General features: G+C 49.8%; 9 protein-coding genes across 9 annotated transcripts; 2 read left to right on the top strand and 7 right to left on the bottom strand. All coding sequences in view use genetic code 12, as the record gives it.

The window, feature by feature from the left end:
• Positions 1 to 38: 38 nt before the first annotated feature.
• On the top strand, positions 39 to 1,265 carry DIURU_004796 (uncharacterized protein; the record flags this gene model as incomplete). Its single annotated transcript, XM_034157708.1, has 1 exon — positions 39 to 1,265. One exon carries the CDS (start codon positions 39 to 41, stop codon positions 1,263 to 1,265), a length of 1,227 nt encoding a protein of 408 aa, XP_034010200.1.
• Positions 1,266 to 1,730: 465 nt separating this feature from the next.
• Positions 1,731 to 2,924, bottom strand: DIURU_004797 (uncharacterized protein; the record flags this gene model as incomplete). Its single annotated transcript, XM_034157709.1, has 1 exon — positions 1,731 to 2,924. The coding sequence occupies one exon, from the start codon at positions 2,922 to 2,924 to the stop codon at positions 1,731 to 1,733; it is 1,194 nt and encodes a 397-aa protein (XP_034010201.1).
• Positions 2,925 to 3,263: 339 nt separating this feature from the next.
• DIURU_004798 (uncharacterized protein) lies at positions 3,264 to 4,205 on the bottom strand (the record flags this gene model as incomplete). Its single annotated transcript, XM_034157710.1, has 1 exon — positions 3,264 to 4,205. The coding sequence occupies one exon, from the start codon at positions 4,203 to 4,205 to the stop codon at positions 3,264 to 3,266; it is 942 nt and encodes a 313-aa protein (XP_034010202.1).
• Positions 4,206 to 4,903: 698 nt separating this feature from the next.
• On the bottom strand, positions 4,904 to 10,549 carry FAS2 (trifunctional fatty acid synthase subunit; the record flags this gene model as incomplete). Its single annotated transcript, XM_034157711.1, has 1 exon — positions 4,904 to 10,549. One exon carries the CDS (start codon positions 10,547 to 10,549, stop codon positions 4,904 to 4,906), a length of 5,646 nt encoding a protein of 1,881 aa, XP_034010203.1.
• Positions 10,550 to 11,278: 729 nt separating this feature from the next.
• Positions 11,279 to 12,115, bottom strand: ARV1 (sterol homeostasis protein; the record flags this gene model as incomplete). The annotated part of the gene is made up of 1 exon (XM_034157714.1): positions 11,279 to 12,115. One exon carries the CDS (start codon positions 12,113 to 12,115, stop codon positions 11,279 to 11,281), a length of 837 nt encoding a protein of 278 aa, XP_034010204.1.
• A 107-nt stretch (positions 12,116 to 12,222) lies between these two features.
• DIURU_004801 (FG-nucleoporin) lies at positions 12,223 to 13,668 on the bottom strand (the record flags this gene model as incomplete). The annotated part of the gene is made up of 1 exon (XM_034157715.1): positions 12,223 to 13,668. One exon carries the CDS (start codon positions 13,666 to 13,668, stop codon positions 12,223 to 12,225), a length of 1,446 nt encoding a protein of 481 aa, XP_034010205.1.
• Positions 13,669 to 13,925: 257 nt separating this feature from the next.
• On the bottom strand, positions 13,926 to 14,846 carry DIURU_004802 (urate oxidase; the record flags this gene model as incomplete). The annotated part of the gene is made up of 1 exon (XM_034157716.1): positions 13,926 to 14,846. One exon carries the CDS (start codon positions 14,844 to 14,846, stop codon positions 13,926 to 13,928), a length of 921 nt encoding a protein of 306 aa, XP_034010206.1.
• Positions 14,847 to 15,127: 281 nt separating this feature from the next.
• DIURU_004803 (DNA topoisomerase 3) lies at positions 15,128 to 17,014 on the bottom strand (the record flags this gene model as incomplete). Its single annotated transcript, XM_034157717.1, has 1 exon — positions 15,128 to 17,014. One exon carries the CDS (start codon positions 17,012 to 17,014, stop codon positions 15,128 to 15,130), a length of 1,887 nt encoding a protein of 628 aa, XP_034010207.1.
• Positions 17,015 to 18,062: 1,048 nt separating this feature from the next.
• On the top strand, positions 18,063 to 19,016 carry GRE3 (trifunctional aldehyde reductase/xylose reductase/glucose 1-dehydrogenase (NADP(+)); the record flags this gene model as incomplete). The annotated part of the gene is made up of 1 exon (XM_034157718.1): positions 18,063 to 19,016. One exon carries the CDS (start codon positions 18,063 to 18,065, stop codon positions 19,014 to 19,016), a length of 954 nt encoding a protein of 317 aa, XP_034010208.1.
• Between the last annotated feature and the right edge of the window lie 213 nt (positions 19,017 to 19,229).

Here is a 19,229-nt window from a genome sequence, read left to right on the forward strand (position 1 = left end):
ACCACCGCCCCCACCGCCCCCAGCTAGCCGAGCCCGTCATGGACACCTCGTTTGCCGTCAAGGTCATCCGGTGGACCAAAGACTATTCGGGCGATGACCCTTTCACCACGCCCATCCTCTTGCAGGACGCCAACGGACCGTGCCCGCTTATTGCGCTCGTCAACCTGCTACTTATCAAGAACGATATTCTCCATCACAAGTGGCATCATGACTGGGCGTCGGTGCCTGCCGACGTCAAGGCCCGGATGGCTCGAATAGACGAGTTCAACCAGCAGTTGATGAAGCACGCGACGCTGCTGCAAAAGATTAGCCTTAACGAGCTTTTGACTCACTTGGGGGACCTCGTGCTCTTTTTCAGCCAAAATACCATGGTCGACATCGACCAGGTGCTTAACCAGCTCCCGCGATTGCATACGGGACTCGACGTTAACCCCAACTTGATTAATGGGACATTCGCCGGCAACGACTTGGCACTGACGCTTTTTGGCATCTTCGACCTCAAATTCCGCCACGGGTGGTGTGTGAATCAGGTAGATCCAGAAACCGATGAATGGCCTCATGATTACAACTATGAAACGACTGTGGACACGTTATACCGTCTTCAGACGTTCGACCGCGCCCAAGATTTCCTCCTCAGCAGCGACGACGACGCTGCCAAACAGCTTGTAAACAAGTGGTTGGATGTCAATCGTACTCAGCTCACTAATAACGGTTTACTGCGGCTCAATATCGACGCGGCTGATGATGAAGTGCTCGTGTTTTTCCGTAATAACCACTTCAACACCCTCTATAAACGGGGAAACCACGAGTTTTACCTCTTGGTCACCGATATGCTGGTGCAGAAGCTGAACAAGATCATCTGGCAGCTGCTCAATCTGATTCTGGGACTGGACGACTTATTTTTCACGGGGGAGTTCTACCCGGTGCTTGAAATGGATGACACTAATGACGCTGACACCGATTTAGCTAAGCAGCTCCAGCAGGAAGAAGATGCCGCTCTTGCCCGTAAAATGCAAGATCAGTACGACAAAAAGCCTAGAGGTATGCGCCTGCGGATGCAAATACGGCGGAAAGAGAAGGGAGCTCAGGACCCAGCACCTAGCCTGATGCTTATCGACGACGAAGATCCTCCTGAAGAGTCGATGATCCCGAAACCTAAGTCAATGTCGACTCCACCGACCAAGCGAGTGGTGAAAGCAGCCCTGCCAGCAGCGGCCCCTGCAGCATCGTCATCAAAGAAGAAAAAGGTGTGTGTAATCATGTAACGTTATAATGTATCTACACATTTTTAATAATATATAACCCGAAAATCCAAATCATGGTCATCAGTGAGCTGTGCGTGTGTCCGCAGATCGATGACCTCGGGATGACGACCGACATAGCATTGCACCCCGCATTGTCGGAAAATGCCATAAAAAATCCTTCAGCATCGTGTGTTCAAATATCCTTAACCTATTACGACAAACGACATTCTTCAGTTAAAGTTTGCGGTGCTTGGTTCCCTTAACACTTACACTTGTTTAGCCGTATAGCCCAAGATCGATCTCAGACACAGGACGATGCGACTGCACCATGTACTCCTATCATTTGACTCAGCCTTCGACTGAGAGTAACGTCTGGTCTAGACTAACGCCACATTCAAGATAATAAGCCAAATGGCTTGCACTACATTTCGGCATAAGGTTAACGTGCTTGTTGATATTATGACATACAGATTATCTCTGAGCGCATTATTCCTTGTTAAGATGTTCGCTAAGGTCATCCTCCTCATCGTCTTCCGCTTCGTACTCCATTGGGTCGTACTCACTGCGTACGGCATCGATTTTTTTCAACTCGTCCGTTGAAGGTTCCCGCAACGTAAAGTTGATTTGGTCCATAGTCAGCTTGGCCAAAAACTTATTGATTTCAGTGTTTGTCAGCGCTCGGTACTTTTTCAAGTCCACGCGGCCCTTAATGGGGTAGTAATACGCGCATTTGCGCTTGGTGGATTTGGGGCCGGCGGTGGCAAACTTGATCGCCAACTCTTCATTTTGCTGCTGCGCCGGTGTAAACTTCACGTCGTAGTTCTTGTGATGCTTGAACGTGTAGGTGTGTTCATCCAGCCGTTCCGGTTGCTCCTTTTCTTGCAGGTGCAACCGCAGCTTCAAGTCGTCCGCTTGGTCAGCTTCAACTTCGAACAAAGAGATCCACTCCCCGTCGGGCAGAGTGATGGGACGGAAAATCGCCAGCTCCAACTGGTTGCGGTGCTCGTCATACTTGTTGCCCAACTCTCGCATGATCAGGGCCAGCCCAATGAACTTGACGTTCAAAAACTTCGAGTCGCTTTGAGCGGTGTCTGGCAACAACGGCCACGTAGCCTTCGCCTTTAATTGCTTGCGGCGAGGATGATGAAGCTTTTCCAAATTGTGCAAAGTCTCGTGAGCCCGGTCGAAAGACTCCTCGATCATTTGCAATTGGGAGGCAGGGTCGGTGTCTTCCTCGTTCTTCTGCTTCAAGTCGGACGCTGCCAGTTGAGGTAACGTCAGCTTCTCCGAAATGTATTCGGTTCTCCGCAAGAAAGACACTTCCAACTCTTTCTTGTTCATTTGGGAGATACCAGCGTCACGCAAAAGCTCCCGATCGTCATCGTGCAAGGTCACTTCTTTCTGCTGAGATCCGCTGATTGCCAGAGAGTCATCTTCATCGAGGTAACCGGGGTTATTGATAGGATTCAAATGCATGCCAAATTCTTCATCCGGATGGGCAATGAATGTTTTGAAGTTCTCTTTGCGGAACAACGACAGCATCAACTGCTCCCCCTCCCGCTTTTGCGAAGTCGGCTCCGTAAGCCCATACTTGAGGAACTTTGGGTTGAGCGGCGGTGGCGGAAGACTGTTCTGGTACCGGACCTTGGCGATGTAGTCCTGGCGCACTGGCTTCGACATGGTGAGGTGCGGACACCGCGAGTGAGATGCGCGTGGACAACTTATAACCCTCATCAGCCCCACAAAAGACCTCGACATATCAGAGGTAGAGATGACAACTATATTGTATCAGTATTACAAAGGTTCATCTGATGTAGCGGGGCGATTTACCCTTTTAAAATAAAGCGTTTGATTCAGTTGGAGAGTTTACACTCAACTTCGTCTTTCGCTCTCAGTGCAAGCGAAAAATTTACAAGGCCTGAAGGTTTAAAATGAGAACTAAGTGATGGTTACCGAATGAGACTTAAACTTTTATTCAGTATCATAGAACTTTTGCTACACTAAACCGGGATCCCCTGATCAACCGTCGTATTCAGTGGGGTCGTTGCCGCCCCAGGCAATGACATCGTGTGAGTTGGGCTTGTTCAATTTCGCCAATACACCGGGGTCCAAGTCAACCTTGCCCATAAAGCGTTCCACGGTACAGTCGTCGTCAGGCTTACCCGGAGGAAGCACGTCAAAGTTTTCTTTCATTCTCTTGACGTCGGACAGCTTCACAAGCACAATGAACCCTTGCAAGTACGACCACTTGAGCAAGATAGCAGCCGCCAGGTCGCCAGATTGTTGTGCCAACAGCTTAAGTTCGGGATCATTAAGCTTTTTGCCTTGAGTCAACGGTGAGTACGCTTCCAAGTGAATGTCTTTACGGACGCAGTACTCACGTAATTTCACTTGAGGACTCCATGGGTGCAACTCCAATTGATTGATCACGGGACGCACCGTCAAGCCATCCCATTCAAAGAGTTCATCCAAGTGGCGAATACCATAGTTCGACACCCCTAACAGTCGGATAAGGATGTGGTCATTGGGTTTGGTGAATTCTTGCAACGCTTTCCAAGTGCCTAACCGCTTCTTTTTGTTGGTCAACGGCAGGTGAACCAACACAAGGTCCACATAGCCGACGTACTCCTTGACATCGTCAGCGATTTTCTTCACCGCCTCTCTGGTTTCGTCATAACCATGGTCGTCGTTCCAAATCTTGGTGGTGAACCAGATATCTTCTCTAGGAGTCTTGGTGTCCTGGCAGAACTTGTGGATCGCTTGAGCACACTCGCGTTGATTGCCGTAAATTTCAGCCAGGTCGATGTGACGGTAGCCAATTTCCAACGCTTCGTACACCAACTTCAGGGCGTCCTCAGCAGGCACTTGCCAGGTACCGTAGCCGGTGACCGGAATCAATTGGTTGTTGTGCAAGCGGTATCTCGACAGTTGCGTAAGCTGAATCAGAGTAGTGATCGACATGATTGCAATTGCTTATAGGGGAAAGTGGCGGGTTATTTGCTTGTCGGTATGGTGCGGTGCGCACCACCCACCGTGTGTAATGATTAATAGGAAGCATGCAGGTGGTGTCTGCGTCAATTACGGCGAGTTAACGTGTTCACGAGACAAAAATAGTCGTACATGTTTGTATAGTATATGTGGTAGATGGGATGTAATCTCCTAAATTGTTCGATAAGTATCAGACGACAAATCAGCCGGTACTGTCATGATTTTAGTCTGCTGGCGTGCCTTACTACTGGTCATGCTCAATGACATCAGTCCATGATTGCTACTTTCGGGCTGGTCGACTCTCCACTTAGTGGTAAGGCTCCAGTGAGGGAATATGGTTGAACAACATCGCAGTATTGATGGCATTGTCATGAACGATTGATATGGGTTGCTAGTGATGGTACAAATCAGCGCACTGATAGCAAGCAATTATTAGTAGACTGATAACCGCCAAACACGTGGATGGTGGATTTAATAATTGCAAACATTCCACCACTAGAATGATTTTATCTTTGATATAGCAATTGCTATAAGCGTGAACGTATTAGCATGAATTGAGGTCATGACCTCCACCTATATGTATAAAAGGTTTATCTTCAATGAAACCTTTGACGAGAAAATCTTACTTTGAAACAACTATGACAATCAATAAATTAAAATAGATAAGCTATTCAGAATTCAGCCAAGGCAACAGCGGTGGCTTGGTAGTCATCGTGAGAGATCGAAACGTTGACCGACTTCACACCAGCCTTAGCAGCAGCCTTGGAAGCTTCGCCAGTCAACTTGACCCGAGGAGCACCGTTTTCGCGGACAATCTCGATGTCCTTCAACGGAGCACCAGCACCCTTCGATTCAACACCAAGAGCCTTGAACACGGCTTCCTTGGCCGACCAAGTGCCAGTGAACGAAGCTTGAGGCGAAGGCGACTTCGAGCAGTAGGCCACCTCTTCATCGGTGAAGTTGCGTTCAATGAAAGTCTCGTTTTCCAAGTTCAACGCCGACAACAATTCAACATCGACACCGACGCCCTTCGACGACTTGTTCAAGCCCGAAAGAGCTTGAGCGGTGGAGTGGGCGTTCTTTTGCACGTAGTTGTCCGCTTGGATGTTCTTGTCGTGGAAAATCAACTTCTTTTCCTTGCATTCAGCCACACGAGCCAAGGGGTCAAGGTACACCGGTTGTTCTTGGGCATCAGTGAAAGGAGCCTTGTCCTTAGCCACGAACATGGTGTTACGGGTGATGGCGTTGTGCATGTAACGGTAGGTCTTACGGTAACGAGCCGACACCTTTTGAGCGTAGTCAGTGTAGGCTTGCTTGTCCAACACGGCGAACAAGTAGTCGGGGTGGACCACCACGGCTTGAGCACCCTTTTGACCGAAACCGAACGAGGTCACCGACACCGCCTTGATACCATCGGTTTGGATCGAACGCGAGGGGTAAAGGACGTATTCGTAGTCTTCCAAGACCTTGTCGACGTTGTCGGCATTACGGTTACCAGGAACGATACCCGATTGCAAGATTTGGATGGCACCGTTCAACATCCACGCACCAGCGGCACCCTTGGGGTGACCAGTGAGGTACTTTTGGAACACACCAAACACAGGGTTACCTTCGGAACGACCCAAGTGCTTCATCATTTGGTTGATGGTGGCCGATTCGTTCTTGTCGTTGGCGACGGTAGAGGTACCGTGGAACGAAGCCACACCAATGTCGTCGACGGTCAAGTTGTAAGTGGCCAAAGCCCCACGCAAGGGAGCGATACGAGGGTCATTCTTCCAGAAGTCGTTACCCCACAACTTTTTAGCATCAGCAACTTGGCGCTTGGTTTCGCGGTTGATTTCCTCAGTGCGTTCTCTGTAGAATTCGTCAGCATCAAATTCGGCACCGTATTGTTCAGCAACAGCAGCGGCTTCGTCGTGCAAGAATTCGATCTCCGAGTCCTTCCAAGTCTTGATTTGAGCAAGACGTTGCTTCAATTGACGGGCACGGTACTTGATGTCAAGAGCCAGGGTACCGTACTTGAGCTTGCCGTGGTGTTCACGAGCAGTGGTCAAAATACCCTTACCGGGAGCAGGCACCGAGCGACCAATCTTGTCGGTAGCGGTAGCCGACATCGCCAACACGGCGTGGATGGGCACACCCATCTGCAACGCCAAAGTAGCAGTCATGATCACTTGGATACCCGAACCTTGAGCTTCCATGAACCCGGCACGAGTAGTGGTGGTGGGACGCGACATTTCTCTGGGAGTACGGCCGTTTTCGAATTCCTTAACGGCGTTGGAAGTGGCGTTCATATTGGCGAATTCGTACGAACCTTCTTCTTGGAAGTCATCGTAACCACCAACGATACACACCTTAGCCTTACCCAGCAAAATGGTTTCGATACCGGTGTCAACAGATTCAACAGCAGTAGCACAAGCACCAACGGGAGTCTTGATGGGACCCGACGACGACAACAACAACATGTTAACCCAAGCAGACATGGTGTTGATGAACGATTCTTGCAAAATGTCGTTTTGCACGGGCTTGTCAGCGAAACGGTCCTTGAACATACCTCTCAACGCCAGGACACCACCGATACCGGAACCCGAACAGTTGCCCACTTCGGAGACGTGGACGTACTTGTAGAATTCGTAGGGATCAGTAATACCGGCCAGCAACAAGGCTTCCACAGTGGAGACCAACACGTACAAGGTGATGGGGTCGACTTGACTGATAGTGTCTTCAGGGATACCGTAGTTACGGGCGTCCCAACCAGTGGGGATTTGACCAGCCACCAACCGGTCGAAACGGAGAGCCTTGGGGATGTACAAAGTAGCGCCCTTAAGGATCTTGACGGTAAATTCACCCAGGTCTTCAATCTCAAAGATTTCACACTTGTCGCCGTGTTGCAACTTGTATTGTTCGGCGGTTTCCTTCGAGGCTTCGAAAGCGTCCAAGTCGTGTTCGATGACGACTTCCTGGATGAATTGTTTCTTCTTGGGGTCGTAGCCGTTGAACAATTCGGGTTCGATAAGACGGATACCCGAGTGGTCCAAGATTTCCTCTTCGTACTTAGCCTTGATTTCGTGATCACCAACAGGGGTCTTGGTCTTAGCATCAACCCAACCACAGTACGGCTTACCCTTCAAGTTACCGTTGTGGTACTTGATCAAACCCATGATCCAGGCCATTTCAATAGCACCTTCCAACGAGAACTCGCCGTTGGCTTCCATTTCCCAACGGGTACGAGCGTTACCCCAAGGACCAACTTCGGAGAAACCAGTGACAACAATCACCGAGTCCAAGTCCAACATACCTTCCAACTCGGGGGCGACCTTCTTCACCTCCTCGTAAGGCTTGAGGGTAGGGAAGTCGAACTTCATGTTAGCCTTAGGTTGCACAGTGACCTTTTGGTAGTTAGCGTCAACGTTGTCACCGTTTACCACCTTTTGTTCGATGGCCAGTTCAATGGACACAGCCCGGCGGATGTCAGCGTCGTCGAGGATGTCGGTTCTCAACTTGGTGGTGAATTCCTTCAAGTTGTCAATGAATTGCAACCCACCGTTCAAGTCGGCCATGATCGGTTCTTCCTGGCACAAGTGGACAATCGAGGGTGTCAACAACCCCAAGATGTTGAACGCCATTTCCTTTTGCGAGAAAGTACGCACACCGACCTTTTCGATACCTTCAGCAATGATGTTGTTGGCCGACATCAAACCGGTACCACGGGTCCAACCAATAACGGCACCGCACACGGTAAGCTTTTGGCCCCAGTCTTCCGAGTACCAACGGTTGAACAAGGTCTCCAACGAGATCTTCGATTCCGAGTACAACCCGTCAAAACCGAAGGTACCATGGTTAGGCGACATCGGCAAGATACATTGAGCGGGACGGGTGTCGGTAGTCTTGTGGGCCTTGACCGAACCAAGCAAACGCAACAAGTTAGTCAACATGATTCTGTGGGCGAATTCCGATCTCGAGTCAATGTTGTCAATACCGTTACCGTTTTCGGGGATGGCGGCGAAGGGAATGATGACGTCCAAGTCCCAGCCGAGACCACCCTTCTTAGGGTCGTTGTAGATGTAGTCCACCAAAGCGTCCACATCCTGCTTCGAACCTTGGTTGAAGGGAACCACCACCAATTGCGAGCCAGTGGCACCGTAACGGGCGTACATGTTTTGGTAGTACTCGGTGACCTTCTTGGAGAATCTTGAGGTAGTGACAATCACCTTAGCCCCACCCAGGATCAAACCTTGGAGGATTTCGGCACCAATCGAACCGGCACCAGCACCGGTCACCAAGACGTACTTGTCCTTGAAAGTCAACCCGTTAACGGCAGCCGATTCCAAACCGTCGAGGTAGGTCAGAGTCAACTTGCGGTCGAATTCCCAGCCCGACTTGAACTTGCGTTGAATGTGCAAGAAGGGGATAGTTTCGGCGGGGATGGTCAGCGACACCGGTTGGAGGATCGAGGTCTTGTCGGGCAACAGCGCAATCTCATCGTCGTCGGAGGCCGTCAGCAATTCGTCTTCTTCAGGGGTCGACAGGCCGGTACGGGCACCAAGCACCAGCTTCGTGGTTTGTTGGGCGTCAAGTTCGGCGTTCAGCTCGACAAACTTGATCAATTGGTCGTACAACTTTTCGAACTCAACCTTGGTCTGGCCGCTAGCTTGCTTGCCGAGAGCCTTGTACACTCTGGCCAAGTCGTCGTGGATAGTCAGCTGGTTAGCCTTGGTCAATTCACCACCTTGAGCCATCTCGTAGACGTATTGCTCAAACTTGCGCACGGCATCCTTGTTGGCTTCTTCGTAGACAACCTTACCCTTCTTGTCGACGGTGGTCTTAGGACCGGTGATGCGGCTGACGTCTTTGTACACGGGGGCTTCGCCGATGGTTTGCTTACAGTTGTCAATCAACTGTTGACCCAACAGCTTGGCGAGAGCGTAGGTTTCCCCCTTGTATTGCGGGCAGTGGTCGATGTGGTATTGCATGAACTTGATCAAGGTCGGGTTCAGACGGTTCATGATTTGGATACACTGTTGGATGGTTTCCCGGTCCACCGAGGTGAGCTTGCCGAAGATGATGTCAAAGTACATCAGCAACACGTCTTGACGAGCCCAGTTCCAGTACGAGTCGTACACTCTAGCCTTCTTTGACGAGAAGGTGGGCTTGATGCCGTTGGCGTAGAATTCGCCGTGTTCGGCTTCCCACAAGTCCAATTCCGCTTGGAGAACAGCCAGCGCCTCCTTTTCCTTAATGAACAGCTTCGCGCCTTGGTTGAGGTCGACTTGCAAGTAACGGGCCAAAGTTTCCAATTGTTGCTTGGCCAAAGTGCGGTTTTCCGATTGAAGAGCGTCGAGAGCAGCCGAGTCGACCACAGCGCCACCAGCACCACCGGCGGCACCACCGGACGAGGCCAGCGACAACGAAACCCCGGCAACGGCGGCGTACTTTTGCGCGAGGGTGTCCAAGAACGCCTTGGCGTCACCTTCCGAGCCGAGACGAGCGGCGGGCTCGTTGGCAAGACCCAACAACAAGGTGGCATCTTGTCTACCTTGGCCAAAACCGTAACGGCCTTCAAGGTACTTTCTCGCCGAGGTGATGGAGAACCCACCGGGCATCTTCAGCGACATCAAACGAGCGATGAGCGACGTCGACGTCTTACCCAATTGACCGGAGAAAGTGTCCTGGAATTGTTCGGCCAATTCTTCAAGGGGAGTGTCTTCAGGCTTTTCCGGAGTCGACCCGAATTCCTTACCGAGGTCACCCAAGATTTCGTTTTGCACCGTCGACTTACCGTTGACCAAGTCCTTAATCGCCTTAGACATGGGGATGGCGTCAAGAGGCTTCTTGAGCTTCTGGGCCACGAGGACGTGGATCAACAACTTAGCGGGGACGGGTTCGTCGGCCATCGCTTCGACGGGACCCAGAGGAGCAGCGGCAGGGGCAGCAGCGGGGGCAGGGGCAGCAGCGGCGGGAGCAGCAGCAGCGGGAGCGGCAGCGGCAGCGGGTTCTTCCTTGGCGGCAGGGGGAGCCACTTCCACGGGGTCAGGGGTATAGTAGATTTCCTTAGCGTCGCTGGAGTAGGCCAACACTTGTCTCTGGAGCGAGCGAGCGGCGTCGTACGACTTCATCTTGGGCATTTCCATCGTCTTTTTGGTCATGTTGGCCAACGTGGGCAGGGGACCGACTTCGATCAATCTTTCGGTCTTGTGTTCGGGCAGGGTCAAGTAGACATCCTGAGTCTCGATCCACCGCACCGCCAGGGCGAACTGGTAGGACAAGAGCTCAATGAGCAACGTGTGGGAAAGCTCCTGCTCGATTTCGGGACGCATGGCAGCAAAATGGGGTGTAGCGGTGATGGCTGGGAGAGACAAGCATATAAACGTTTAGTGGTCTGTAAATGTGGGCCGGGGCTCGCAACTGCGCGTCGGGGTTGTTGGGACCTATCTCGGAGTGAGAATCCCGGCCCCGAGGCCCCCTGTGACAATGAGGATGATGATGACAAACTAAGAACTAGATATCTTAGAGATAAAATGGCGGTGGTTGATCAGTGTTGAAACTGTGAATTTTGCTGTCTTCGTTTGTCTATTTTACACGTGTGGGTCGTCGCTTGTTCGCTGCCGCCACTTTTGTTGGTTGCATCGCCTACCTGCACCTAAGTCTGGGACCAACGATTTCACTGAGGCACACGCCTTTCCGATGGGCCCCGATGTTGAAGCCATGAAACACTATAGAAACAAAAAGTTTTGTACTTGAATGAGCTTTGAAGTATTCAAGAGGAATGTTGTGAGTTGTAACAAGTTGGATCTTAGAAATTGCGTTGAAAATGGCCATATTCGTGGGTGTTGGGTGTGGCACTATCTGGTTTTGAGCCCATGGGCCCTCACTTGTTTAAGCTCAGACAGATTTGTACACCCAACGGACGGGTGCCAACCACGCGCCCTCAATTAAGTTAAGGTAAGGGGGTGAAAAGAAATCCCATCAGGATTAACTATGCAATAAATCGTATATACATTTGGCAATAGCTAAACCAGCTAGCCTGCCTTAGCTTTTATTTTCACTTAGCATCGAGATGGGCCCTTTAAGTATGATGATATGACACTCGGCACTGTGAGTGAGTAGTCGTAGTGAACGCTAGCTACTTGATTGACAGCGAAAGTCAAAGCCCACGTCGTCACTATTTCTTGAAGTGCCATCAGCACCAGAAGCACCACAATTATTGTGCTGTATCTGAACTCAGTGACCAAATGGAGGGCCTCGGTCAAAGTAGCGATGCCGATTAGCTGAGTTACCAGTGTCGGGATGGCAATGGCATCGTACGGCCAAATCAACGAGATGATGGGGAATAGTTTGATTGCCGTCGTCACCAAGATCGCCATGATGAGCACTCTCATGAAATAACACCGTTGATAGGTTTCTCCCACGTATTTGTTGCCATTTGATCCCCATCCAAGCCAAGCGAAAAGACGAGTGATTACTACCACCTGAACCACATGTTGAACCACTGAATTCAACATGAAGTAGCCATATTGAAAAAACAGCAGGTGAGTCAATGCTTCTCGCGTTAACGGCAACGGGTCGCTGGCTCGTTCAGCAGTAGCCCATTGAAGGTACACCTCAAACAACACTGCCATGATATAAACTCGAGCATGAGGTGTATAGCATTGCCACCAGGTTCGCGGCTGGGTCTCAGTGATCAGCTTTTCAATGAGATTAGCCAAGTGTAGTAGTGCTCCCTTCTTCAAAAGTAAGACATCAATGAACAATAACACGTGGTCATACTCAATGTACTTATCAGCGATATTCTGGCATCGTGAACACTGAGTAAGCTTAATGTAAGCAGACTTGTATTGCTGATATAGCTGGGCCACCGGTTCTCGGCATTGGACGCAGTACATGGCGTGGCGCTCACTGTGGTAGTGAAGATCGTGTAGGCTACTGATTGTGAGAACGCGGGCTCGAAATTGTAAACGTGTGAAAGATTAAGTTCTATACATGAAAATCATTAGGCCATTAGTTGGGGAGGGGGTGGAATATCGGGAATCTTGCCCAATGTAAACAGTACTGCCTGGAACTCGGCGATAACTTCAGGAGGTAGATCGCCGGCATCGACGTTATTACCGGTGGGAGCAGTTCTGGCTTGAGTTGATCCTGCTGGCTGTGATGCTCCAAATGAGGTTGACGGTGCCGATTGACCAAAACCAGTTCCGGCCAGTGACTGGCCAAAAGGAGTGGCTTGGGGTTGGCCGAATGATGATGTTGTAGACTGTCCTCCAAACGGAGTGGTCGCAGGTTTTTGGCCAAAGGTTGATGTGTTATTGTTTGTAGCCCCACCGAACGGAGAATTCGATGGCTGACCAAAGCCAGAGTTGGTGGTAGTAGCGTTTGTGCCTCCGAAAGGAGAGTTTCCTGCCGGTTGACTACCAAATGGAGATGCACTTGTGGTAGTGTTATTGGCGGATTTATTGCCAAAACCCGATGATCCGAACGCTCCTCCCAGATTTTGAGCGAATGGGTTAGCCGCAGGCGTCAGCTGGCCAAATGCAGACTTGTTCGCGTTACCAAATGCCCCGCCAGAAGTATTAGTCTGGCCGAAAGCGCTGCCTGTCGAAGACTGTGCTTGACCAAATGGCGATTTCGCAGTAGAATTGCCAAATGCCAGCGTTGTTGAGGAAGCACCACCAAAAGCACCGCCTTGTGATGAACCAAAAGCATTTGACTGAGTACTACTACCAAATGGCAGACTCGTCGAAGAACCGAACGGGTTGGATTTGGCAGCGGTAGCATTAGTAGCGAAAGGGTTAGCCTTTTGCGTGGTAGCGCCAAACGGAGATGATGCCGCTGGGGTAGAGCCAAATGCTGACCCCGATGGTTTGGCTCCAAATGCTCCTCCAGATGTGTTGCTAGCCCCAAATGCTCCCCCCGATGTGTTGTTAGCTCCAAACGCTCCTCCTGAGGTATTAGCTCCGAATGCACTACCTCCGGTGTTTGTCAGACCAAACGCTCCCAGAGAAGTGCTTCCGAAAGCGCTGCCTCCACTCGATTGACCAAAGGCTGAGGTAGTCGCCGGTTTTCCAAAGGCAGAACCAGTATTGGAAGCTCCAAATGCAGAATTCAGTGTTCCCGAATTGCCAAAACCACCACTGCCGAAGGCTCCGCTAGGCTTAGCCGCATTGCCAAAGGCTCCGCTTCCAGAAGTGCCCGAGCCAAACGCTCCCAGCGACCCACTATTGCCGGAGCTACCAAATGCTCCTCCACTCTGGCTGGCCCCGCCAAATCCACTCAGTCCGAATCCACTCAGACCAAAACCACTCTGGCCAAACGCTCCACCCAGCAGGGCCAGGCCGCCGAACGCGCCCCTCCCTGCTCCTCCAGCAGAAGCACCCCCGAAACCGCTGGTTCCAAAGGCCCCACCGCCGGAATTAGATCCGAATCCCAGACTTCCAAACATGTCTGGGGCGTATGTGATGCGGTTAGGGTAGAGCGAGCGAGAGTGCAGAAAATCACAAAATGCCTAGAGGTGCGATATGCACTGCACTCTATAGAAACATACCGGGGACTAAATATGAAATAAGATTAAATCCAATTCGAATTTTTGTATATATAAATAATGATACGTGTGTATGTTGCTTAAGGTTTGAATTACATATGAGCTAAGCTTGTCTCTGAAAATGATACACTGTATATTCTCTTAGATAACTACTGGAATCAGAATTTGGCGTTAGCCTTTCTGCCAACGGTGGACTTGATGTACCCGTTGGGGTCCGACAGAGGGTAAAACAAGTCGTCATTGTTCTCGATGCCCTTCCACGACAAGTCGAACAACACGTAGTGCTTGTTGGGCAAAGCGTACGAGACCTCCTTGATTTCAGGAACCTGTTCCAAGATCAATTGCGACATGTTGTACATGGTAGCTTGCACTGAAGGCGAGTTCTCCAAGGCAAACAATTCCAAGGTGGTGTCGCGAGCGGCATTGTAGGCTTTGTCAAAGAGACCTCTGTCAGCAGCGGCAAACACCGACTCCAAGTTCGGCAACGCCTTAGGGTCAAACTCCCACACGGCGTCAACATCGGTCGACAAGATTCTGTCGGTGGTAGGCTTCAACGTGGTGTAGTCACATTCATGGTAACCGTAAAACATCGAACCCGTCGACTTAAGTACGGTCAAATCTTTGATCCCCGCAGTGAGTTTCAACGCCCCTGACTTCTTGTCGTAGTCCAAGTAGATTCTCTTAGTTTCAGGACCTTCGTGCTTGAAAGAATGGTCATGAACTTTACCGTTGGACAAGGGGTACTTTGACCATCTTTGTTGGACAATAGTCACTTCAACACCCGAAACGTGGTTGTACTTGGTAGTGAAGTGCTTAGCCAAATGAGCAGCAAATCTTTCCAAGGGCCAGACGTCGGTAGTTTTCGCTTCCACAAGAATAGTGTTCTTGACAGTGTCAGTAGGCACTACCGAGGCATTGTCAGCCTTAGTGTAGGATTCTTCAAATTCCCCACGCAACAACACCATGACATTGGCTTCGATCACTTCTTGCTTCTTTTTGTTTTGAGGGTCCTTCTTTACTTTAAGAAACTTCACATTAGCTTTGCCGTAAGAAGACTTCACAAGTTGGACAGGAGACATGTTTGCTGGTATTGAATTGATTGATTTGATGGATTGGATGGCAGCATGGTTCGTCTTTTATAAACTCTCTTCATCGGAAATTTCCATGCTGATAGTGGATCACCAAGTGGTGGTTTGGTGCCATACGCGCAGTGGATTTCTCCGTAGCCAAAATTACATATGGCTACTCAGAATCATGCGATTTCTGCATATCAGACCATACCGGAGTTAAACCGCGAGTTGTAACGGAAATTTCCTCTATTACTATTATGTGATATTATAAACGTAAATTCTCATGCTGCTTAGCCAAATTCGCGGATGATTGATCGGCAAGTTGATTGTAGTAATGGCATACGGGCGGCCAATGTTTGGAATGCCAGCCGGTAGATGTTGATAAACTCCTCTATCACCGTGTCCTTGTTACTAGCGCCATTGCATATACTCTGTAGCAGCTGCTCTAGATAACGACGCAAGTAAGGTTTGGAAAGAGACACTTGGAAGGGCATTTTATCCAAACCATCGATAAGTCCCATCCCCAAGGGCGTTGGTACCAATACTTCAACAGAGCCTGACTTGGTTTTGGTAACATACTCCCGGGCAATAATTTTATCGATATGTTCAGCGATAGTGGCGTCGGTGCCAATACCATTAGCGTCCATCAATGCGATAAGCTCCGTCTCAGTTATGTACTGAGGTTTGGTAGTTTTGCCACTACCCATCCGGGCCAGATGTAGCTGAACTTCTTGGCCTTCAGTAAGCGGCGGCATCTGTCTTGACAGTGTCCACTTGACATAAGGGTATACCTCGAGGAAATTGAGTTGCTCCACAATTACACCCAGGGCCCTGAATAATTCGTTTGTCTCGCCCCACTCAAGGATACACGTCAGTTGCAGACCCACGGCATCTTGGGAAACGCAAGCTAAATATCGTCGCACCACGTATTCGTATACTTTGCTTTCATCGGCAGTCCACTCAGTACCAGCCCGGTGGATATTGGTATAATTGACGGGATGGATAGGAGGATGGGCGTTATCGTCCTTGGATCCAGAGCGAGCCTCCTGTATTCCATCTCGAATGAGTCGCTGAGCGTAGCTTCCCCAAGATGCATCTTGAGTCTGACGACTAACAAGACTGTCATGGTCAAACCCTTTAGGAAACAGATTGGTTTCAGTTCTGGGATAACTCAAGAACCCTTTGTTATATAACTTTTCTGCTGCATCTAACGCCCGCTTTGCCAGCATTTTGAAGTAGCGAGCACAGTCTTTCTGAAGATCGACGGTAGTGAGAGGCATGGGCCGATATTTGTTAATCCGCTTACGCTCTATCAGGCTCACTTTTGCTTTGAGCTTGGCCTGCTGCCATCCTCGCTGGTAGATCAAAAACACAAATAACCGATCAAAAAACCGTCCCCGAGTCCATGCGAAGGGAATCGCTGGTTGGTCGTCCATTTTTAGGGTTACAGTGATATGCCAAAACTCCTCTGGCACAAATTCTCTGACCCGACGGTAGCGATCAACGACAAATCCAAGAGTAGGGAACTGGCACGTCCCGTACAGGACCACAGATCCTTTGTCGATAATGGAGGAACTTTTCAATGACGTCGTCATTTCCCGAGTAAACGCAACCCCCGTACGCAAATCAATCTCTTGTCGCAGTTCCACCGCCTTCACTTGCTTCATATCGAGTGCCGTGGGAGAGTTGGCAGCCTTGAGGATGTGGTTGCGATCCAAGTGGGAAAAGTGGGCCCGCCACACGTTTTGGCCAGCGACATCAAGCCTACGGTTCCGTTTTCGTGCTTCGGTGTAGATTTCATAGCCGATGGCTTCCCCCTCTCGATCACAGTCGGTCCAGATGTAGAGATAGTCGCATCGTTGGGCTTCCTTAGTGATGTTGGCCGCCACTCTACGCTGGGTTTCGTCACGATGAATAACCTCGATGGCACAGTCAAAGAGTTCATTGTTTCGACACCTGCCCCATCCATACTGCAGAGGGAAGTCAGCATCGGCGACGTGGCCGAGCACTGAGGTCATCGTCACTTCGCAGTTACCCCACTGAGTGAAGTTGAACGTGAAGTCATAGTTTTTGATATATTTGACCTGGGAGTCTCGTCTCTGGGAACGTCCTCCTGATAGAATCGAGGCCACCTCTCGGGCTATCAGTGGTTTCTCAGCCACACAGAGGATCCTCATCTGAGGATGGTGGTGCAGCGCAGACGCGTACGCGTTTCCAGACCGCCACCACTAAAATGCTACACGGAATTCAGGACTTGTCACAAAATTAAATCCTGACTAACGCCGCACTCAAAGACGTTGTTTATTATCCTCAAAATTTGTGGCACACCGAAAGCATGCATTCTACCCATCAACTGTACCACCACCGACCTAGTTCTCACACACCTCATCGTGTAAGCTTAAATAAAACGAGGAAAATGATGCTAAAACGTCCGACGGGTGTCTACAGGCTTTTATAGTCTGCAACTAATCAAAATGATGATCAGACAGTTTTCTAGTGGTCGATAGAACATGATTGATCACGTGATCATCGGATGGTTTTCGAAGATTTCAATTCACTGTCGTGGCAGCGACGAGTATGCCAAAGTAACACTATCATGGTCAATTGACGGTGAAGGCGAATTCACAAGAAATTACTTTATGAATGTTTCACAAAGCTTGGTCTCTGGCGAATGTTGGGGACATCACCTCGACGCAGTTTTGTCATCACTGCAGGTAAATGCTACTGACGCTTGCTCGCTTAAAAACCCTATCTACCCGATATACCCCACCTTCCGTGAGTTAAAAATGAAGTTCGAGAGGGGTGAATTCTATTCTGGAAAAGTAACCAATCAAATCAATGCATTTAGTTTAGTTACGTATCGTTATCGGCGTATATTTAGCCAAGACTATGTGAGTGCCCCCTTTAGTGCTTTCAGTTTCCCCGGAAAATCTTCATTCCGAGCATTGCAACGTAGTACTTTAGTGTGGCTTTTTTATCGCGGAACCGCAACCATCACCTCCCCCCAACCCCCCCTTTTAATCTAAAAAATTAGTAAACGACAACGGCCGCACTATCGTTTATAATCGATTCAACCAATTGACTTCAGTACCATCAGAAATGCTCCCAGTTCGCCTACTCGCCCCAACGTCATTTCGCATAACCCCCGTAACTTTGCGAAATTTGCGGCGGTGTATAAATGATCCGCGATCACTTGGATCATCCTTCAGTTATCCTATTCCAACCATGTCCATCAAGCTCAATTCGGGTCACGAAATGCCCCAAGTGGGGTTCGGTTGCTGGAAGCTCGACAAGCAAAACGCTGCCGACCAAGTGTACAACGCCATCAAGGTGGGATACCGTTTGTTTGACGGCGCCGAAGACTACGGCAACGAGAAAGAAGTTGGCGAAGGTATCCGCCGCGCCATCGACGAAGGTCTTGCCTCGAGAGACGAGATCTTCGTCACTTCTAAGCTCTGGAACAATTACCACGCCCCGGAAAACGTTGAGAAGGCGTTGGACAGAACCTTGTCGGACTTGGGCTTGGACTACGTTGACTTGTTCTTGATCCACTTCCCCATTGCCTTCAAATTCGTGCCCTTGGAAGAAAAGTACCCTCCTGGCTTTTACTGTGGCGATGGTAACAAGTTCGCTTACGAAAACGTGCCTCTTGCCGAAACCTGGAAGGCTTTGGAAGCCTTGGTCGCTAAGGGTAAGATCAAGTCGATTGGTGTTTCCAACTTCTCTGCGGCTTACATCTTGGACTTGTTGAGAGGGGCCAAGATCCCTCCTGCCGTGCTTCAAATTGAACACCACCCTTATTTGCAACAACCCCGTCTCATTGAGTACGTGCAATCGCAAAACATTGCCGTCACTGCCTACTCGTCGTTTGGTCCTCAATCCTTCTTGGAGCTTAAGCACAAGCGGGCTTTGGAAACTCCCACCTTGTTCGACCACGAAAAGATTAAGAGCATCGCCGACGCTCACAAGAAGACTCCTGCTCAAGTGTTGTTGAGATGGGCCACTCAAAGAGGGCTCGCCGTCATCCCCAAGTCGAACAACCCCGACAGATTGGCGCAAAATTTGTCGGTGAACGACTTCGACCTCAGCGATGCCGAACTCAAGGAAATCGCCAAGTTGGACATCGGCCTCAGATTCAACGACCCCTGGGACTGGGACAAGATCCCCATCTTCTACTAGGTCTTCGTTGATATTTAGACAATTAGATTACAAACAAAAAAGAAGTATTCTGAAATTTCATTTACACCAGTCGATCACCAAATTCCTCCATACTGAACCTATTATTGTCTTGATATTCAACCTCTGATTAAAGTTGATTATTGTTTGTATCACACGTTACTTGTGTTGTATAGACAACCACCCATTGTCTTTGTCCGCGCTCGCGCACGATCC

This window comes from Diutina rugosa (genome assembly GCF_008704595.1).
Source record: "Diutina rugosa strain CBS 613 chromosome Unknown scaffold2_size729309, whole genome shotgun sequence".
NCBI lineage: Eukaryota > Fungi > Ascomycota > Pichiomycetes > Serinales > Debaryomycetaceae > Diutina > Diutina rugosa.